Source organism: Aphelocoma coerulescens, chromosome 10, assembly GCF_041296385.1.
Source record: "Aphelocoma coerulescens isolate FSJ_1873_10779 chromosome 10, UR_Acoe_1.0, whole genome shotgun sequence".
Taxonomy (NCBI): Eukaryota; Metazoa; Chordata; class Aves; order Passeriformes; family Corvidae; genus Aphelocoma; species Aphelocoma coerulescens.
In genome coordinates this window covers 10,715,278-10,732,102 of record NC_091024.1, presented here as the reverse complement: position 1 = coordinate 10,732,102, position 16,825 = coordinate 10,715,278, and the positions used below count along the sequence as shown (strand labels likewise).

Sequence of the window (16,825 nt, the reverse complement as noted above, 5' to 3'; positions counted from 1 at the left end):
CAAATGTTTTCAGTGATGGGGACTTACCCCTGAGAACAGGTCAGGGTCAGAGGAAGTTCCCTTCTTTGTGAGGCCTTTCTGGAGGCAAGCATATCCAGATCTCTCTTCCAGAGCAGCAATCCTGCCTGTAAGGGCTTACACCAAGAGTTGTATATGTGCAAAGCAGGGGCTGGAGAGGACAGTGCCAAGGCCTGGCCCCTCGAGGCTCAGCCTGAGAGCTTGGGGCCCTCAGAATGGGCAGTGCCCAGCAGCGGAGTTACAGTCACAGACCAAAGCTTTGGGGAGACAGACAATTCTGGCTGTAGGGTCTCCATAATTGGATGGGGAAAGGCCATTGAGAGATAAATTCACTGAGGATTTTTTTTTTTTTTGATGGATGTGGATTGGGAAGCAAGGGTCACTGGGAAGCAGCCACCCGGAGAGCAGTGTTGTCATCCATGCCGACCAGGAGGGTGACCTGGCAGGTGGAGGAGATCGAGTGGTGGTCGGGAGCAACAGGCTGTTGTTGCTGGGAGCGGGCACTGGAGGGAGATGTACTCCCACGCAGGAGACCCTGCTCCCTGCACTGCCCCGTTCCTGCTGGAAGTGCCACCTGAGCACCATCACTTCCTTTCTGTACTCTGATGTGTATAATCAAGTGTGAAAGGAATATGGCCTTTATGCTGCAGTGGCCAAGAGGCTCCATGTCTGGCTGGTGATGTGATGTTACCTGGCTGGGTAGGTCTCAGGTACGTGGCCAGAGTGGTGCACACATACCTGGTGCCCACTCTGGATGTCAATCAAGTTAGGAGCAGTTGTGAGTGTGTGCATCTCCCTACTTATACACAAAATGCCACTAGTCGAGGCTGTGGAGTAGATGTGGGTGTCCTGTGTGCTGCAAATAGCTTCCCCCAGAATCCACTGAAGCTGGAAACCCCCAGGGACCCTGCCTGGAACAGAGTGTTGTGGGAGCTTTGCACCCTGCAGTGACCAGCTGCCTTTGTTGCCTTCTCTTTTCTTCTCTCATGCTGTGTGAAGTTGGGGCTGTGAAAACCCATGGCAAGGAATGCAAGAGAGCCACAGGAAGAAGAAAATCATAGTGGAAGGAAATTCCTGTCCAGCCTGGCAAGGGGAAGCTCCCCAGGGTGCTCTAGGTCAGATACTGTGACTTGAAGTCCTATTCACTGAAGAGAGGGAATGAGAAATGTCTCAAGGATCCCTTTTGTTTAGCAGCATATCATGTCATCACAGAGCTGGGGATGTTGGCTGGGACAGACCCTTGGGCTGAAGCTGCTTCCACTGCAGGGCAGGTTTGTGTAGCTGTGGCCTCCAGTTGCCTGCTTGTCCCTCTGTCCTCAGGTTACACTCCTGAAACCTGGTTTGTGTCGGCTGGTTGGCACTTGCATTGGCTGCTCTGTGCCTGCAGGCTGTGTGCCTGCAGGCTGTTCCCGTGCTGACACATTACTTATCATTCCATGGATTATTCTTTATTGCTTTTATTCTTGTGGCAGCCTGAGGTTCCAGTTGAGATTGGAGGCTCCATGTTAGATGCAAAGAAGAGACTGTCCTCATGCCATATGGAGTCAGAGTGAGTGAATGTCATTCTGCAGGTGTGGGGACTGGAGAACAGACTGAGGGCAGGAAATCTTGAAAAACCCTGAGACTGGAACTGATTTCTGCAAAGAATTGTGGGCAAGGGTTGCAAGGTGTCCCCTTGATCATTTTCAGGTCAAGATCATCAGTTCCTTTGAACTTAGGGCTGTGATTCCTCTTGAGCTGTTACACACGGTGCTGGAGATGCAGGATGGTGCAAGTGGAAGGTGGGACAGTCCCAGAGGAACCTCCTGGCCCAGCTGTCCCTGCCTGCAGGACAGCAAGGTGCTTCTGCAGCCAAGGTGTTGGCACAGGACCCCTCTGCATGGCCACAGCTCCATTAGGCAGGAGTACACTTGGCCATTCAGTGGTCCATTTTCCTTCCTTTATGTAAGTTTCCAGTGGTTGCACACAAGGATTTCCAAATACACTGACAAGTGATTTTCCTCTCTTACTCTCTTCCCCTTGCAAGCACCCCCCAGACTGATGCCCTCAGTAGCCCCATTATAAATGACACTGTCGTGCATAGGCTGTGGTGATGCAGCTCTGTCTCCTCTGACAGATGGACTGAGGATGATAAAATGGCTCTGCTCCAGACATCTCTGTCACTGCTGCTTGTGGGCCAAGCAATTTAAAGGGTGGGGGAGAATGTTAAAAAGCATCTGCTTTCCATGGAAGACTTCAGCTTTTCATTGAATGAAGCCAAACCCAAGCATTTTGGCTTGGAAATGTTTGCTGTTGTGCTTCTTTTGAGCTGGAGCCTTCCTTGCTTGCTGCCCTGCTCCTTCCCTGTGGGCCTCCTTCCCACAGAACTGCATTTCCCACAAAGCATCCCCGTGACTCAGAGAGCAGAAGCTGTAACACATCAGGGAACTTGGATTTACCCGGGTTGTTTGTCATTTTTGTGTTGAAATTTTTCTGCGTGGAAGAGAAGTCCCAGTGTTTTCAGAGAAGCCTCAGACAAGAGCTGTGCTCCTGGTGACAGCGAGCGGAGACTTCTTTATCTGCTGGGGAGAGGTCTGTGTTGTGTTGCATCCCAGCTGCGGGCAGGGATGTTGCTGTGTTTGCGTGACACGGAGCTTTCCCACTCCCACCCGCTGCTGTTCAGCGACGAATCCCTTCTCTCTGCTGTACCACTCTCAAAAGCTGGGCACATTTGAAATGCCCCCAGCCTCGTTTTGCACAGGGCTTCAAGCTACTTTAAATAACCATCCTCAAAAACCAGGGAAGGTTTCAAGTTGGACTTTTGCTGTGTGTTCATTCTCAGCTCATATATTTGCATCAAATCATGACTTGTCACTGAGAAGGTAACATGATCTAGGCACGTTTTTACCAGTCGGAGTTTCTGTAAAAAGGCTAAAATGAAAAGCCTTGTTTGCTTTGATAAGGATTTAGCTGTAATGGAAATGTCTTTTATTGGAAGATGTTTTTATTCGTTTTCATTCTTGTGTTTGCAGGGAACCAACAAAGAGATTTTTCCCCCTTTAAATTAGTATTAGACTGACACTCCTTGCTCCTTGCCTTCAATACTCTTGTTGCAAAAACCAAGAGAACATTTCCTTCCTTCAGCCACCCACTAGCTCCCCTTGAGTAAAAAGAAATAGTATCATTTCTTACACCAAAAAATGCTACTTAAAAAAGCAGCAGAGCTTTCAGGCACACAGGATTTCTTCAGGTCTGTGATGAAAACAGTCCTAGAGTTAATTGCTGCTGCCCAGCCTTGGAGACTAAGCCCCAAGAGGGATTTGTCTTTTGCTTTTTTTCCCCCTCTCAAACATAATGTGCTTGAACAACATGTGGGACACAGGCCATGTTGTGTGGCTGATGGTTTTTTCTGTTTGTTGAAAGTTGCAAACTGGTACAAAACAAGTTTGTTCTTCGTTGCAGCCAATTTCAGCCAGAGCTGAACAGGCTGTTCCCAGAGTCATCAAAACCTATGTAAACATGGCAGATTGACATTTCCGCTAACAGATGGTCCATGGGGGATTGCAGTAGAGCTGCCTGTTTCTTTCCACTTTTTTTGGTATTCACAAGATGCCTGCAAGAAGGTTTTCGAGTTTGCTCTGTGTGTGTGTGTCTGCGTATGATGCTCAGATCTCTCTGATGGCAAATATGCATGCAGGCATCTCTAACAGGACACACATTTGGTGCATGTGTGCAGATTTGTGTAGGTTCAGTGCTGAAATTTCCAGGCAGTATTTGCTCAGTAACGTATGTTCCTTGGAAGAGGCACAGAAGCCATCAGTCAGGGATGTAGCTGCAGAAAGCCTTTCAGATGGCGGCAGAAGCAAATTGAATACGCTCCTTGAGCACTCGCATGTGGAGGTATTCCTTGTTGTGAGCTCTCTGTGATCGCTTGGTTGATTTCTCGCTATTAAAGTGTAGTTTAATGATTGTCCACTTAGAAACAGAGCAATTAGGGAAGGCTTTTGACTCAGAATATATTGTTGAGGATTGCAGAGAGAGAAATGGAAAAGACACTGCCTCAAGCATCCACATCTAAATTAGCAAATGCTTGATAGTCACAGCACTGGGCTTGGACATCACTGTTCTGCAGGGTGTTGGCATATCAATGAGGTTTTTCACTATTTGTTTGCTAAAAATTTGCTCCTGAGGCAGCAGCAAAGCTCCTGTGACTTGGAGGTGGTGCTGGGATGTAACATAGCTCTGCCTTCCACAAGGTGTTGAGCCATTTGGGTGCCTGGGTGAGGGTGGACAGAGGGCTTGGGAGCAACTCCATCTGCCCTTCAGCACACACGCAAGCGCTTCAGTGTCCTTCTGCCAGCCCTGGCAGCACGAGGTAGCATTTGCTTCTTGCTAAATAGCTGACTTAGGAATGCCTGGCTCACATACAACATCTGGTCCTGTATTTCTACCTAATTTCCAGCCAGATGGACCGAGACACAAGGAGGTCAAATGACTCACCCAAGGTCAGGCTGATGTCAGAAATCTCCTCGCTGTCTCGGCTGGACTTGCACTACTTTAGCGGTTATTGGAATAGATTTGGCCTAAGGAGCAGCCACATATGCAGAGCAGGATCCTGGGCTTCTCCTGCTGGCAGTGAGCAGTTGAGGGTCAGTGGGTTTGAATAGACATCCAGTGTATCTTCACCCTACACAGCCATTGTGCTCACACCACCAGTATTCTGTGTGCATGTGTGCACTCGCTGTTGTCAAATCAGGATTTTCTCCCCTTCTTCTTTGCATCAGCCTCTCTTCTACCAACACAACATGTAACATCTGCAGAACAAGGCCAGAAATAATGGGCCTGTGCAGTCCTTAAATCTGAGTGTGCATGTATGTGTAGATGTATGTGAGTACTAGCAAGGCTCAGCTCAGGTACATGCAGGACAGCCCAATAAAATCAAAACCTGGAAAGAGAGTACTTTTCTGCCTGTGAACTAGTAGTCTGAGCTGTTAAATAACTTCAGCTCTTAAAGACACACATTTCCCATACACAGAGGTGTGCATTCAACAGTTTATTGCAAGGGGAAGCTGAAAGAACCCAGAACAAATTGCGTTCAGCCCATATAATTTAATTAGATCTACAAACAAGGTAACACTGGTTGCCCAGGGGATTTAAAGCTGAGCTAAGAATTGCTTGGTGGTCTGTTACAAAAAAAAAAAAAAATTAAAAAAAAATTAAGGCCCCCAATTTTGTGCCTCTGTCTTGATGGGGAATGGCAGAGTGTTTTCCCAAGTCCTGGCTTGGTGCAGGAGCTCTTGTCTGTGCTGCAGAGTGAGTGGTTTAGCAGAATCTCCAGCTCTTACTGGAGCACACAAGGCAATGCCCACAGGTGAGGATCCTTCTCCATGCTGTGGAGCATCGCTTGTGCTGAAGCAAAGACTGGTATTCAGCTCCAGATTTCCCTGTCCCTTCCCAGCTCTGTGGTATTTTTCAGTAGGCTCATTCTGCTCTGGGCTGTTGCAGCTTTGCAGGGAGCTGATTCCAGTGGACCTCTAAATGATGTCTGTGCTATGATATACCTGTTGGCCTCACAATTTGAGAATCAGTGGAAAGCCCCTTATGCAACCAGTTGTAAACCATCTGGCATCTTTTATCCCTGTGCTCTGCATCAGCCCATGTAACAGCAATAAACCCAGTTCTAAGGCAGTGACTGTGTGAGTCCATAGCAGAGCATTTTTATTTTGATGCTATCAGAAGTGTCCTCCACATTTATGGTATTTTCCCAACTTGCACTTTGCTTTTTCAAGCTGCTTCTCATTTCAGATGTATGAGGATAAGAATCTGTGTCTGTGATAACTGGATCTTTTCTCCTCCCACTTTTCCCCTGCAGTCTTCATGGAATAAATCAGCCAACCAGGCCTGGACCAACAGCATCACCAGATATGGGGACACCATCACCAAAGAGCCTCTCTCTGCTGTCAATGGGTCACTGAGGCTCCCTTCCAGCGCAGGGCAGAAGCTTCTCTTACAAGCCCTGGTTTATGATGCTGTGATGGTGGGTGTCTTTGTTGACTTGTGTGTTCTGATGTGGGTTTTCCATTTATGTCTCCATCTCCCTTTCTCCATTTTGCAGCCCCTTTTTTGTGGGCTTGTTCTTCTGGTGACGGCCAGGTGGGGTCAGAAGCTCGGTTGTCAGCAGGGTCATGGCAGTCCTGGTTCTTGAGGATCTGGAGCCAGACACCAGCAGTCTGCTTGGAGTCTTTGCTGTGGCTTGTGCAGCAATCAGCCCGAGTGAGTTAGGAGCTGCAGTGCTCAGCACAGTCATTAAGATCTACAGCATGCTTGCCTGACAGAGGGATTGCATTTTTGGCTGTAAAAGGAGTCAAAGATCAACGGTTGATTTAAACTCTCTTCTCCAAATAGGACAGAGTAATCTTCACTGCACTTGTGTTCTTTATGTGGGTGCATAGACTGGGAGGAAATCCTATTTCTGATATTGCATCATTGGAATAAGTATGCACTCCTGTGTTTGGGAGAGTGTACAAGGATTGGGATGTTTTAGCAAAGCAAGCTGACACCTGCTCAGGCTGACTGTGTACCAGAAGATTTCTTTGGTTATTCTTTTAAAAAGTTCATTCACCCCCCCAGCAAATACTTCTAAGTAACCTACCTATGTTTCCTTCCTAGACAGTGGTGTGAAAATCAATTATACACAGGATGTAATTAAAATTGTGGATAGAGTTAAGACAGTGTTTTACAGCCTAATAACAGGGCAGCATTTACAGCACAGCTTACCCATCAGAGTTTGTCAACAAAAGAGAAAAGTGTTAAAATATGTAAATGATGCTCAAAGTTGGCTTCAACAGAAAGCGCAAATTACACAGGGGATATCACTTCCATACTCTGAATTGTCTTCTTGCTGCTACATCACACTCAGCCCAGAATCTGAGCGCTGACTGCCTAGAGAGCTCTTTGTGAGCTTCTACAATAATTTGTCTGTTAAATTATTAAGTGATAATCTCGCAAAATGACCTGCTTGTCAGCCAGATTTGTGGAGATCTGTAGCCCAAACTCCATTTAAGCACTGCGGAGCAGAACTTACTGTTTTCTTTCTGAGTTAAAGTGCTTGAAATTACACAGACTTTTGCAGGCTGTGACCAGGGCTTTAACAAACACACACTTTGTGATATGTAGCCAAAATTAAATAAGGAAAGTGAAGGGAGCCCCGGTATTTATCTCAGAAGCCAGTTTCCTACAGTGCTTCCCACTCAGCCTCTAGAAATCTGGCCCTTAATATGGAAACAGACTGGTGAGATTTGAAAATTGTGGTCTTTGACAGAGGCTTGGAGGAATGGTTGCTCCAGCCTGCCAAGAAACTGTGAGCAAATCACTTCACTCCCTTGGGACTTGCTTTCTCAAACGTAAAACAGAAATAATGATTCTGAGGTGATTTGAGTTGCTTGTTAAGACTTAAGCCCTGAGAAACATATCAAGATAATGCTTAATAGAGGCATGTGTACATCCCATTGCACTCAGTGGGATTAAAAATAAATATATTTCAGTGTTTGGTTTGGTCACAGCCTCAATTATCTGAATTTCACTTACTTTACCTTTTTTTTTTTTTTTTAAATTTCCCCCATTTGATAACAGAATGAAGCAAAGAAAAGCCACCTGCCAGCCAGCCTCCACCAAGTAGAGGCAGACGTCATTGTCCATTCTGATTTTTCAGCCTCTGACAGAGACTATGACTCCCAGCTGCACACCCTGGAGAGTGAAGAGACAGAAATCAAGGACCAGGAGCCTGAAGAGCTCCCCTTGGGAGAGCTGGCTCTTCCTGTCTTTCCCAGTTCCCAGCAGGACACTGGCCAAGTGTTGGTAGACTGCATGGACAATTTGGAGACTCAGGCCCAGGCTGAGCTGCTCTGTACCGACACAAAGACTGACAAACCAGAGGCTGTTTGCACCCATGGGCTCACCAATGGCTTCCACAGGCATGGGGAAAGTCTGGATTCAGTGGAGAGTGGAGGTTCGGACTCCATCCAGGAAGGCAGGGGTGATATGCAGCCAGGCAAGTGCCAGTTGCTATCCACGGCGCCTGAGGAGGCCCTGCTCTGTAGTAACTCTGGTTTAACCAGTCCATCCTCAGCATCTGAGAACATGGCACATGTCCACAATCACAAAGAGTGAACTGACCTGATTTTAATCACAGCAGAGAAGCACGAGGAGGGCCTGTCCCTGTGAGGTGCTGCTTGCCCTTGGCTCGCTGACCCCAGCAGGAGCTGGGCAGGTGCAGCATCTCATCAGAGGAGGGCTTGGACCTGTCAGCTCTACAGAGGCCTTCAGGAAGCCAGGTGTGTTGGTAAGGGCCCGTCTTCTTCCCGCTAAAGCCGATGAGGAACTGGGTGTTGGTGGGAGCAGGACTGAGCCGTCTGCCAAAGTCTGATGTGGAACCACAATGGAACAGAGCCTTCTGCGCTAGGCTGGGGCTATCACTTCACCAGAGCCCTCGAGGCGACTGGCAAGATGTCGTTTAATGAAGTGGCAAAGTGCACCGAGCGATCCTTCTCAACTGCCTCTTCCTTGGAGAGTGCCCAGGTACTGCCAACTGCCTGGCAGCGTCAGGATGGATTCTGACACAAGACTCCCGGAAGGGGGTGGAAGCCCTGGAAACAAAGGTAGTGAGCTGTAAGCACCAGCCTTTTCTGCCCTCCCGTGGTTAGAAGGATTACCAGGCTCTCTGTGTGCACTACTGCAGTAACTACTACTAGCAGGCTGATGTAGTGGCCTTTTATTACACACTCTACGAGTGCCTCTAGCAACTTGTACTATATAGAACCTTCTGCAGTGTCTGGGTTGTTTTACCAACCTGGGCTTTGTTTTATGTCGGTTCTTGTACCTAATATTTTAGGTACACATCTGTCCTTTTAATGTACAACATGTATTTTTATTTCCTTGGAACATCTTTATATTATTTAATTTTATAGAGTGAAATAGTGTGTGGTATAGAGTAGCATTTTTACTACTTCTCTCTTTCCTTATTTTTTCCTCCCTAACAACACAACTACCTCATGTCTGTTGGAGAAAAAAAAAAAAAAGCAGTAGATCTACTCATTTGTTATAGTCCATTATAGGTTTTAACTTATTCTTACACTGCCTTTTTCTAAAGAATATGTTTGCACTGGTTGTTGACTCTTCTTTAACACATAGCGCTACAGATCTGATGTCTCTCTTGCTTTGTTTCTTTGACACCTTCCCTACAGCCAGAGAGTTAGGTTGTGTCTCTCTGTAGGACTGTTTTGCAGCAGCTGCCAAAGGAGACTGCTTTAGCTGGCAGGATGTCGATCCATCTTTCCTCAACAAGCTTATACTAACAAAGAGAAAGAAGAACCAGCAATTGCAAAAGTAACTTGTGATATTGGGGCCATGTATTTCTTTTCTCTTTTTTTGAGTGCCCATGTGGAGACATCTCAGATGGTTTTGATTTACAGAGAGCAGCTCAGCCTTCTGTAAGTAGTGGACTTGCTGAAAGCTTTGGATGAGCAAGTGAAGTTTTCCAGTCACTTCTGATAGACCTGGCTGAAGTGCTTTTGGGTGGATTTTTTTCTGAAGAGCAGAGCACCACCAGAGCTTTAAAATGAAAATTCAATCTTTGGTCTCATACTAGTCAGTCTGGCTTGAAAATCATCCAGTGACTCTTCCTGCTGATGCTGTTTGCTTACTGCTGACATGTCTCTCAGCCTGGCCCTGCTAGGGGTAGACTTTCTCTACTCTTTTTTAACCTTTGTCATGCTCCAGGCTTGCAGGGTTTGACTGCAAATGCTACAGATTGGACCAGCTGCTCAGAGGTAACAAGGATCAGTGATTCTGTTCATGGGTGTTTGGTAAATGTTCTGCCTTCTTGGAGGATTCAGACATCTGACCATTTGTTTAAAAAGTGAAGAAAAAGATGCCCACCTTCCCCCTTTCTTACTAAAATTCTCCCCAGGGTATATGGGGAAACTGTGTGCCAACTTGAGATTCTGTAAAAGACCTTAGATTTTGTTTTTCATGGTGACTGCTGGGTGGAGGTACCACTGCTTGCAGCATGGAGAACTTTACTTCAGCAGCACCCTGCAACCCTTTTAGCTCCTAGCTCTTCGGCAGAGGAGAACCTCCAAGCCTCCATGTACCCTTATGGGAAGGATATTGGAGCTTTCACCTCTCCCCAAGTGGCAGGATCTCCTCCCAGTATGTCACACTGTTCTGGTAACTGGCTGTATTTCCAGTCATTGTGCTTGTTCTGTTTCTCCAGTTGTTGCTTGGTGTCTTGAGGAGTCTCAGAAATGCTGTTCCATGCTCTGAATAGCCATGACTCTGGAATGCTGTGGGACAGAGACTGGAAATCAGTGCTAGTGAGCAGGCGAAGGCAGAAGTTGGTGTGTGTATGCTACTGGAGCAAGGAGCTAGAAAGGCAAGGAAACATAAGTGGGCAGAGGAAGCGTGTAAATAACCTCCAGAACCCGCTGCCACAAGACTTTGAAACTCATGGCTTAGCAAGGTTACAGGTAAGGCAGTGAAGTGTTATTGCAGGCAATAAGGGCAATTCACAGTTCTCTGGGAGCGGATGCAGTCACAGAGGTACAAACCCTCCAGCTGGGAAATGTCAGGCACTCACTGTGGAGCGTCAGGGGACATTGTGCAGGTCCCAGTTAGTTCCATGAAGAGTCCTTGCTCTTCCTCAGTGACAGAACAGGTGCTGCACAAGCCACATTGCCACTGCTGGTGTGCAGAAAAGGAGGAGGGCACTTCTTGAGAAAGCTCACTCCAAGGGAACCCCTGGTCACTTCTTTCACCTCCCAAACCAAGTCACCCACCCTCAAGTGTGCTGAAGGACCGCTCCTGCTGAGCCTTCTGGCTGTCAGAGGGCTGTGCCAGGAGGAGTTTGGCCAGCAGTGGGTATGACCAGGGCACCAGAGTTTTCCTTCCATCTCCGTGTCTGGACAGTGTATCTGGGCAGGTCGTGAACCTTTCCATCCAGGGGGATGGGAGGGGACGGAGGCTTAGTCCGGTGGCTGATGTAGGAGGGTGCCACAGTTTTGGGGGCACTCCCTTGTACATGCACCCCCTGCTTTGCCTGTACAGACTTCAGCAATCAATCCTACAGCCCTGAGCTGAGCGACCTAAAAGCTGTCCCTGCCTGTCACTGAAGCCAGCACAAGCAGCACAGTGGGGCACCATTCCCCTGGATCACTTCAGGCCAACCACCAAACCACCACAGTAGTTACAGGCTCAGAGAGCTTTGGGGAGATGCAGCAGAGCACAAACAATTTTGTTTACACCTCCCCAAAACACTTTTGTCACCTTGTGCTGAGGCTTGTTCTGATCTTGTTACACTTCACCAAACTGTACCAGGGTGTGAAGCTGGCAGTGTTTGAATGTCCAGGAACTGTGGTGGCCATGGGCTGGTAGGCCAGACCCGAGATGCAGAAATCCGGGCAGTTCCCTTGGAGCCAAAAGGTCACCACTGAGCAGCAGCACCAAAGCTGTCCCTGGACAAACGTGTCCACACAGAGTGCTCGGTGTCCTTGTCCAACTCAGCTGCACCCCAGGTCCCCCTTGCCCTGAACGTGCAGGGACCTTTCAGTCTCAGCTGGAAGTGAATCAAAGAAGACACATAATACACATTTGATGTGTAAAGCTGAAACAACCAGTGCATATATTTATCATGAAATAAGTAGCTTTCTTGCATATTTCTCACAGGCACACAAACTGTTGATATCTTTAATTACCCATCATGCTTAATATTTGTTCCTGCATGACAGGTTCCTTTCTGCCTTTTCTTCCTTTCAGTAACACTAAAGATTATTGCTGTTCAACTTTTTTGCTGGTGTATATTGTTTTACATTGTTAAAATGTCAGGTTTGTCTCACTGGCATAATTTTCTAGTATTAATGTTACTGTTTGGCTACACAACTGTATATTCCCCATGCTGCTGTGAGAGTCACAATTCTCATCCTTTTATTTCTTTTCATTTCTTATTATATGAAACATGCAACTCAGATAGAAACCTCTATCAGCCTTTTATTGATTTGATTTCTTACTTAACAGGCAGCAAAGTTCTGGTTTAAATAGTTCAAATGAGATAACTTCTAATTTAGAGTTTGAGAATTTTTTTACATTACTAGCTAACAATCAGCCCATGAAATACGCTGTGTAAGAAAACAACCATTTTACTAGAACACTGTATATGGGTTTGATCTCATTAGTAATAGGTGTTTTGAAGGAATCATTGTGTCTTTTCTAATCAGTACTTTTGTTAGAAAAGTAGTGTTTAGCCAGCAGAAATCTACCATCTACTTCTGTTACTGCATTCCCTTGCTTGTATTTTCAAGTTAAATTTAATTTTCTGCACAGTGCATAAAGATGTGTAACCAGAACTTGATCTTGTTTGAAGGTTGTGTCTGTTTGGTTCCATGCTGTACTTTATTATAACTTTCTTTCTTCAGAGACTGTTCTTATTCCACAAATACTCTTTAGTGTTAAAGTGTAAGAAGACATTGTCTATTCCTTAACTAATGGGTTATTAATAAAATGTTTTAAAAAAAGAGTGGAATTTGTCTCACAATTCAGTCTGTTCCAGCTGTGCCAGGCTGTACCTTGCCAGCAGAAGCAGTGGTGGGAGCAGAATGCAGGATTCATGCTCACACCAGTTCAGTACCAGAGCTCATCACCATGAAGTTGAGATTGTGAGGTGATAGTGGGTACCTGGTTCCTTAGGGATTCTTCTGGAATTTCAGACATGAGCAGAGTTTGTATTCATTAGGCATTTCTGGATGCTTGCTCCTTTCTCAGTTTTGAACTGATTCCTATAAAAAAAAAATATTTGTCCAGTTTCATGCTTCATCTTGCTGGGGAATTTTTTAATGGGAAAAATAAGCGGAGGCATCTTAGCAGATGAGTGGTGAGACTTCTCTTGGATGGCAGACTGGGCTGAGCACTCGGTGGCTTGTGTCCAGTGAGATTGACGAGAGGATACCTGCCAGTGCCCAAGGACACACCATTAACCTCCTGTGCATCTCCCTTCTTTCCTGGGATGCATTCCCTACTTCAGTACATAGCTTCCATTATTATTTTATGCTGCCACAACAACAGAGCCATAAAATCTCATTTTATCTGCATTACAGAGGTAATAAATCTGCACTTAGCACAGTGTCCTCTGATAGTGGTTGAAGGGAACTCTGTCAGACTGTGTAGCTCTGATGAGTCTTTCTCCTAATGACAGGTAACCCCACAAACGAGCAAGGAAGGACCTTGGAGGGGGTGATGGGTGACTGCAAATCACTCTTCCAGCTCCTAGTTTACAGCATAGGATGCTGGTTGGAGGCTGCTGAGAGGAGACATGGTGGGATGGCATAGATGACAAGAGATAGATGGACATGGCTGTTACAGGAGAGAAGTGAAGAGCAAAGTGTCTGGTTGCGTTTCTTTCTCTTCCCAACCTTTATCACCCCAATATACTGTGCAAGGATGCAGCTGGAAATACCACTACAGTGGGCTTGGGTTTCTCGTGGTCTCAGGTAATTCAGTGAGTTAAAATTGCCTGGTGCAGCATGTGGCCCAGCTCAGCTCTCTGGAACACGGCACAGCACTAGACAATGGGCTGTGTGATGAAGAGAGGTGGCCAGGGTTCTGTCACAGAACCTCAACAGACACAGAGAAAAGAGTTCCTGCTGGGGCAACAGCTTCCAGAAGCAGGTCCCAGGGTTGTCCTACCACTGCTGGCATGGCTTTGGGCTCAGTGCCTCAAAGTGGGTGCCACGATTTTGGGTCCTGCTCCCTGTTGCTCACTGACCGTGAAACAGATGCTAAAACCCTGCATGTACGTATGTAAGGGAAAAGCTCCCAGGCTGTTAGCAGGCAGGCTAACCACAATTACGTATAGAATAATAAATTGAGTGAATTCAGACAAGTTAATCTCCCCCTTCATCCGCTGAAACTACTAATGGTGTCTTGGGGACCTCAGTTTGCAGTTAATTGGTGTAAATCAGGAGCACGATTGGAGCTGATGGAAATTTGCTGTGCAAGGAGTGAGGGGTGAGTGATGCCCTCTGAGGGCAGCTCTCCTGGAGGATAACCTTGTGGAGAGGGAGGGCAGATGGACAGACAGATCCTGTGCCCCTCAGCAGCAAGGGGGATGGAGAAATGGACCCATCAACTGCTCTACAGGAAAGGGTTTGGAGCCTCAGTTTGGGCTGGACACCGTCCCTCCTGTAACCCTGCTGCTTTTCCAAAGGCTCCAATTTCTGCTCGCAGTGTGATAAGCAAATTCCTGCCTCCAGTACAAAGCAACTTTTCTAAGCCCTCATGCTTACAGAGCATAGAAAAACGCGAGTGCTCTGAATTCCTGCTCTTAGGTGGCTCCAAAAGCCCCAAACCTGCCTTTTCCCTAAAAGATCTCATGGCTTTTCACACAAGTCCTATTGTTTGGCAGCAGTGGGTCATTTCTGAATGTGCCACCAGTGCTTCACCAGTGTCATTTACAAGATGTGGGGATGAACTTGGTAACACCCTAAACATGTACCTACCTCCCCCAGCCCCTGGGTCCTGCCAGGGCACTCAGCAGCAAAAGCACACAAAATCTGTGGTTCACAGGGAAAAGAGCCCTGTAAAGTACATAGTGCTTAATTTCTCTTGGAATTATTAGTTCCCACAAGCCATCCTCAGTGTTAGTGGCCACAAGTCCATGAGGGCTTCAAGCGTTACAGAAACGCTGATGGGGCCCCATGGCAGGAGCCAGGGAGTCGGAGCAAGAGCACGGTTGGTGCCAAAAGGTCAGGGACAGCGCAGAAATTCAGATGTTACCGAGAGGCTGGCGGAGCCAGAGCAAATTCTTCCCCAGCTGAAAGCAACTTCGTACAGCTCAGCCCTCCACTAAATGAAGGAAGCTTTAATATGGAGCAGATGTAGTGACGTCTTCTTTCCTCATTAGCTGACTCCAACACACTCAGGGTGCACCATCCAGGGGAGCCTCGCGTTGCTCCTCTTCACAAGGGGTTCTTCACCAGATTTCTGGGAATGGTTACAGGGTTTAGTAACCTGGTCCACAAAATCTGGTTTTAGTCTGAGGAAAGAAATTAGTTAGGATCGATTTTTATTTCATTTTAGTTCTTTTTTTGCCAAGCAAACACCACAAAACACTGAGCTGTCCTTGCAGAGATGGCTTTTGCTGCTGACAGTGGTGATGCAAGTTATGTTTGTGGAGAACATGGGCCAAGGCACAGGGTAGGATCCATTGGAAGGCACAAAATATTGTGTAGGTGCTGGGGCTGAGAGCCAGGTAAGGACACGTTATCCTCATTTCATACCAGGAGGGCAGACAAATTATCCTGCTGTGGCAGGATTTAGGAGCAGACTCATCCCTTACTGGGTCCTTCCTCATGGGGACTCTTCCAGGGTGAGCAAGCTATTCCAACACCTGCATTACTGACTCGGGTAAGTCACTTTAGGATAGCATTAAAATAAGGAGCACAGAGGAGGGATAAGCCCAGCTCAGAAGAGCTCCTGCGAGGTTGCCCCAGTGAGGGGAGACAGGTGAGGGAAAGCCCCCGATGTTCCCAGCAATCCCTGGAGCTCTCTGAAGAGAGCCCCGGGAAGTGAAACTGGTGAGGGGAGATCAGTGAGAGGAGACCCTTGAGGGGACTCTGGTGAGGGAGACACACAAGGCGAGACCTATGACCGGAGACTCCTGAACCGGCTCCGGTGAGGGGGTAGCACCGTGAGGTGGCACTGGTGAGAGGAGCCCTGTGAAGGAAGCCCCGTGAAGTGGCACCAGTGAGGGGAGACCCATGAGGGGGTTCTGAAGAGAGGGCCCCTGTGAGGGGAGAAACGTGAAGGGGCTCTGGTGAGCGAGACACAAGGGGGAGATCTGTGAGGCTGGACCCGTGAGTGGGTTTTGAGAGGTGCTCTGTGACGGGAGCTCTGTGACGGGAGCCCCGTGAGGGGGCTCCGGTGAAGGCAGACCCCTGAGGATCCCCGCACACTCCCCGCGGGTCCCGGGCGCTGAGTGCCCCCTCACGGGGCCGCCCCTCAGCCCGGCCGGCGCTGCCGGCGCCCCGGCGAATGCGCAAGATGGCGCAAGGCGCTGCCCGCCCCCCGCCCGCCGGCGGCCCCGCTCCCTCAGCGCCGCCCCCCGCCCGCCCGGCGCGGCGGCGTGTTCGCACCGAGGGCAGCACCGCTGAGAGCCGCTTTCCCCTTTTTTTTTTCCCCCTTTCCTTTCCCCCCCTCCCCCCCTCCCGCCTGCCCCGCAGCTGGGGGTGGTTCTCGCCTGGCCGCCCTCCCTTGTCCCCTCCCTCCCGCCCTGCCGGCGGGCTGCTCCCTCGCCGTGGGGCGCAGGGAGGCGAGCGTGCCTGCTCGGGATGCCATGGCTCCGCCGGGCTCCGCGCTGCCCGCCTGTCTGCTGGGGTTGCTGCTCCTTGTCTGCCGCGGAGGTAAGAGCCGGGCTGGCCTGGGGCAGCGGGCGGGGGGGCGAACACGGACCTGCCGCCGCCGCGCCCGGCACCGGCGCCGCTCCCCGCCGCCCTCGCCCCGCGGCCGCTCCGTCCGTCCGTCTGTCTGTCCTTCCAGCACTTCTCGTCCCCTCATCACCCCCGAGGTGGCCGGGGCATTGCTCGTCCCCAATCCCCTTGTTCCTCCCCATCCCCACCGCCGGTCCCGGTTCGCCTCGCTCGTCCGCGTTCACTCGCAGCCCCGCTATCAGCCCTTCCCCGTGGCTCCGGGCCGCCGCGGGCGCTGAACGGGGCCGAACAGCTCCGCGTGTGTCCGCCGGTGCGGCGTGGGGGTCCCTGCGGGTCAGCAACCCTCGGCGGGA

The 16,825-nt window shown here is 48.8% G+C and overlaps 2 protein-coding genes across 5 annotated transcripts in view; both read left to right on the top strand.

Moving 5' to 3' along the window:
- IGDCC4 (immunoglobulin superfamily DCC subclass member 4) overlaps positions 1 to 12,565 on the top strand; it is an 88,814-nt gene extending 76,249 nt beyond the window's left edge. For all 4 annotated transcript variants that reach the window (XM_069026375.1, XM_069026376.1, XM_069026377.1 and 1 more), the window contains 2 exons: positions 5,870 to 6,034; positions 7,630 to 12,565. In XM_069026375.1, coding sequence (XP_068882476.1) covers positions 5,870 to 6,034; positions 7,630 to 8,166 — 702 coding nt within the window. In that variant the 3' untranslated portion in view covers positions 8,167 to 12,565. The remainder of the gene's footprint in view (positions 1 to 5,869; positions 6,035 to 7,629) is intronic.
- A 3,757-nt stretch (positions 12,566 to 16,322) lies between these two features.
- Positions 16,323 to 16,825, top strand: part of IGDCC3 (immunoglobulin superfamily DCC subclass member 3) — a 97,335-nt gene continuing 96,832 nt past the window's right edge. The window contains exon 1 of the mRNA XM_069025228.1: positions 16,323 to 16,445. Coding sequence (XP_068881329.1) covers positions 16,379 to 16,445 — 67 coding nt within the window. The 5' untranslated portion in view covers positions 16,323 to 16,378. The remainder of the gene's footprint in view (positions 16,446 to 16,825) is intronic.